Source organism: Montipora foliosa, chromosome 13, assembly GCF_036669935.1.
Source record: "Montipora foliosa isolate CH-2021 chromosome 13, ASM3666993v2, whole genome shotgun sequence".
Lineage (NCBI taxonomy): Eukaryota > Metazoa > Cnidaria > Anthozoa > Scleractinia > Acroporidae > Montipora > Montipora foliosa.
This window is the reverse complement of record NC_090881.1, coordinates 41,010,583-41,015,582: the sequence shown is the minus strand read 5'-3', so window position 1 is coordinate 41,015,582 and position 5,000 is coordinate 41,010,583. Positions and strand designations below refer to the sequence as shown.

The following is a 5,000-nucleotide window of genomic DNA, read 5'->3' as shown; positions in this document are numbered from 1 at the left end:
AGAGATGTGTTGTGAGACAACTTTTCCTGTATCCCACGGGTGTTGCCACTTTTCACATAAAGATAATTCAGATGTCTTTTTATTTCTAAAATAGGATTTTACCTTCTTCGCAGGTTTGTATCTTATGGACACTTCAGAACTACATTTTCTGTCTCCATTTCGTAACAGTGAAGCATCGGCAATTAGACCGTATCAATAAGGTTACTGTTGCGATATAAAACGATAAACGGATAGTCGCGCGGGAAAGTGCAGTCACTTAATGGGAATTTAGACACTTTCTGTCCACCTTAAGTGTGGGGTTCATTTTGGTTATCGGGCATATGAGATTTGTTGAAAGGGCGGCACAGCCACAGGGTCGTTTTGGATTTAATAGATCGCAGTATATTACTAGGAAAGTCATGTAAATTAGAGTTACCCAGCCAAATTGTTTATTGGATTATAGACCTGTTATCGAAACGTTCCCCGTGAATTAAACAAGCGGGGAATGTGTTTCCTAGTGGGGTTCCCGGTTCCGTCGTGCGCCTCTCAAGAAACAAAGGTAGGTCCTTGGCTTTCCGTCGTTGTCATCAGAGACCTTGAAGAAGGCAGTGACTTACAAGGAAAGTTGAGGAAATAAGCGATGATACCACAACTTCATAGATTGTCATCAAAGACAAAGAAAGCAAACTAGTTGCTTACCGTGTTGTGGAGTGGTCGTCCAAAAATAGAGGACAACTAAATAATAATTTCCATCCATCATTGTAAACGGTGTGCAAAAAATTCGAAGCTTCTTGTCGTCACTACCTCTGAAAAGTCATCAAGGAATGAGCACGTTTGCTACGTAGTTAAAAGCCTTCAAAGTGTTAATACTTCAGAAAAGTCAAACCGAGCGCCTTGTGAGCGAGAAATGGGCCGACAAAAATTTCTGGTCTCCCTCCGCCGGTGAAGAAGGCGATTTCCCGTATATCAATTGGGTAGTGCAATTGTATTACGGTATTACGCTGTTACGAAGTAATAAGCAAAAAACGAAAAAACAGCAAACCTAAAACAGGCAACATATGCTTGTACCATAACCTGGTTCCGTAAGTTCCAGACGTTTTCAAAGTAAGGATGTTGCCTTGGCTCATTTTTCTAGGATTCAGCGTTGACTGATTTGGTTCCCCTCAAATACACAAGTAATTCTGCCTCCGGTCTTTCATTTCTTTTGCACGCTTATCTGTGTCACCTCTGTTCATGTTTACTACCCGTTTAAAGGGTATGTCATTGACTTTATCCAAATACACCTGCAGTGCGGCTTCCATGTTTTCCTCTCGAATGCCAGTGCTTCCTCCCACCTCTCCTCTTGCCCCACGTGGGGACGGGACCCAAAGTCAAAATCAGTGAAGTGCACCACCCCCAGGGAACAGATTAGTGTTCAAAAGCCCTTCAATACCCCTATAGTCCCCCACCCTTCCCAGGGACCTGGGGTGTGGGGGTTTCAATTGACTGGTGCCTTATAATATGTCTGACGAAATACACAATGATGACGATGTAGACTTGAATGGCGGCCCGTTGTGTGATTATTGAAATATACCAGAATCTCTTTCAACACGGAATTGCAAACATTTTTAGGCCTCCTTCGTTTTTTTAGCGAGTTTTACAAAATTGATGTTGGGCAGCAAGGCATGCAAGCTAACCGTAAGTGTTTTGTCCCTCGCTTTATTTCTCTCAGCTTTACGTTGTTCTTCTTTGAAATTTTCTCCTTCTTCGGCTTCTCTGGACGCTTTCTTTGGTTAAATTTCTCAAATTTCGTCGCCTCTTCTCTCGTGCTCTTTCCTGCTCTTTATCCAGTTGTTCGTCAATAATGTGATTTTCCGCAAGAAAAACGCGGGTTGCCAAATGCCACTCGATTTCCCGCGAAGGAAAATAGTGTGGACACTGCCGTCCCCAGAGGCTGTCCTGCCTCCCCACCTCCAGCCCGAAAGTATGTACTGGCGAGCAGACGTACGCTGACGTCATAACTAAAATAATTATTTCTCGCATGGATAGATTTCCCAAAAAATCTTACCCATGGTTCTCCGCTGGTGTGCTTTGCGTGCCTGAGCTCCGCTATGAAGTTAGCTATATACCAAATTTCCGTATTCCTGAAACCTTCACCTCTCATCAGTATAAAAATTAAAATTTGAATTGTTTTCGGGATTTTCCGAGGTTAAAATATCCTTTAAAAGCGCCGTTTCGACCAGTTTTACTGGTCTCCTTCAGGTTGTTTAAAAATTCTCAAGAGATACTGGATCACCTCAATACTTGGTGAAAGGCAGAGATGCGTTGTGTATAAGATTCCTTGTGCCTGCCAGAATACTGTGCATGTAGGAGAAACATGGCGCCTTTTCCAAACAAGGAAGAAAGAACACATGGACAAAGTCAGACTAACAAATGAAGATCTTCATAATAAGGCCGAAAAACGGATGGGCAAAGAAGATGGAGGCGTAGCTCGACAAACTGTGGAGTGCTAAAGTGGTGTTGACTGGGGAAACGCAGAGATCGTAGTAAGAGAGAGAGGTACGACAGAAACATCGCGGAATGAGAGTGCTTGATAATTTTGACCGTGTTGAAACATGGAAACCAATTCTAAGCTCCTTCTTTGATTGTAAAAAGAACTGTAGTAGACAGTGAATTATCGCAAAAGTAAAAGTACTCGACAGGCCTCAGACTGCATTTCCCACGCATTTTGATACCATTTACACGTCGTGTAATGATCACGATACGTCAATGTGCGGTCACCAAGCTGACCGACTAAAAAACGATCCGCCATATTGATAGCATTTTTAAACAACCTGAAGGACGCCAGTAAAACTGGTCGAAATGTCGGTTTTAAAGGATATTTTAACCTCAGAAAATCTTAAATATATTTGTTAGTAGAGAAAAAAAATATATTTCAGTCATTTACTTATTGTATTTAATGTTTTAAGCTCGGTTTTGTCTTTCTTTTAAAATCCAATTTTAACATAATTTTAGTGTACAATAGTTCAAATATTACCTTTTTATTATGGCAGTATATACATGTACACATCTGGATGCCGATCCTACTCACTCAGGCTAGGCGTTGACCGTGGCTAGCCTAAGTCTTATTTACATGCTAAAAATACGTGAAATTGCTAATCTGATATAAAAGGGGAAAAAAGTCACATAAAATCATTAATCTAAAGAAATAATACATTATAAAAAGCTATATGAATTCTCTAAGTAGCTCGCTGGCGGCTTGTGCGGGAGTTCTAAGCTAACTAAGAACCTTAAAGGTTCTGGCGATGTTCAGACCGGCGCTGAGGACAGCTTTCTGCATCTGGGGGAGGACTTCTCTACCTCTTTTTACACCTAACAATTCTCTAACACTCCTTCCAACGTTCTTTTTTCTTCTTCTTCTTATTATTATTACTATTATTATTGTTGTTATTATTGTTGTTGTTATTATTGTTCTTCTTGTTCTTCTTGTTCTTGTTCTTGTTATTATTATTATTATTATTATTATTATTATTATTATTATTATTATTATTATTATTATTATTATTATTATTATTATTATTATTATTATTAACTGTTCTTATCGACTCCAGCTACTCTGACTTTTTCACTTCAATTTCTGGATTCAATTGCCATGGGAACTTAAATTTAAGATCAAAATGCAGCATCAGTATTATTACTTCCTCAGTTCCACACTAACTCTACTTTCAGAGAACTGATGAACTCCTCAAGTTAAAGTAAATACTTCAACAATAAGGCCAAGGTGCAGATCCAACTTTTGTCTGTTACTGGATACTAAAGGGTCGTTAATTCTGGCTTTTTTTGCCCGCAGAATCACAAGTGACTATTACACCCCATTTCTCGAGCCCAGTTCTCGTTTTGGAAGGACAGCCTTTAACACTAAAATGGACCTACAGCATTCAAGGAAGTTCATTTCGTCGTGTGGAATTTGAAATTTCTGGAGCATCTGTTCCCATCATAGAAGCATCTCTTTCTGGAAACCCATTCACCACTGATGATCGAGTGTCAGTGAATATTTCGGGAACATATGTAACAATCATGTTTCGTACCGTGGACAGAAACGACAGCAACGATTATACCCTGATAGTCCTAACCAGTGGACCTAGCATTGGCGCAGCAAATGTGAAAATTATAGTTCAGGGTAAGTACATGTAAGCTTAAATTTTAACATCTCTCTTGAGGTTGAATATATAAGGGACCAGTTACTTTTGCGTTGTTGAGAAACAGAAAACCGTTTCCATGTAATTTGAGCTCAAATGCTCAAATGCGACAAACTTAAAAGTCAGTTTTTTGGTTGAATTGTGTGTTTTGTTCCGCTTTGAGCTGCAGATGACTCATCAAACAATTCAGGTGAAAAGGCCAGGGTTGTCATTAAAAAATTTAATAAGTGTATGATCTGTAGGCATACCGTAGTTGCTAAAACATGGAACGACCTAAAACCACCTACAACCACCTCAAAAAAAATCTACAACCACCTACAACCACCTCAAAAACATCTACAACCACTCACAAAGAATCGAATACCATCTTAAACAAGCCATAATTACGGGGTTGCCAGTATGGCAATCCCAGTCGAAAAATGGGTAATATTTGTTCGTTTTTTATTTTTATTTTTTTCCGTGTCATGAAACGTCTTGCCTGTCACTCCCCTGCTGTGTCTTCAAACAAAATATACCCTCATGGAGCTCAAGAATGGAACGTCAATTGGATGAACAAGACAGGCGCTGAAAAAAAATCTTTAAAGCGACGAGTAATGGTCTTCGTCAACAATTTCATTTTTCGCCATTGGATCTCAAGTGAGCTTTGTTTCTAATATTTTACTAATTGGTGTTATATAGAACACTGAACTCTAATGGCAATTTTTTTTATGGATTTAACAAACATTGAAGGAATCGAACGCCTTGAATGCATCACAGTGTTTACTCAAGTCGCATCTTGTCTGGCAATTTACATTACCCGGTATTTTGTACTAAACTCTGCAAAGGTAAGAAAAAGTTGGAAAT

General features: G+C 39.4%; 1 protein-coding gene across 2 annotated transcripts in view; it reads left to right on the top strand.

The window, feature by feature from the left end:
* LOC137982364 (fibroblast growth factor receptor 3-like) overlaps window positions 1-5,000 on the top strand; it is an 80,060-nt gene that overhangs the window by 21,193 nt on the left and 53,867 nt on the right. For both annotated transcript variants that reach the window (XM_068829470.1, XM_068829469.1), the window contains exon 2: window positions 3,809-4,138. In XM_068829470.1, coding sequence (XP_068685571.1) covers window positions 3,809-4,138 — 330 coding nt within the window. The remainder of the gene's footprint in view (window positions 1-3,808; window positions 4,139-5,000) is intronic.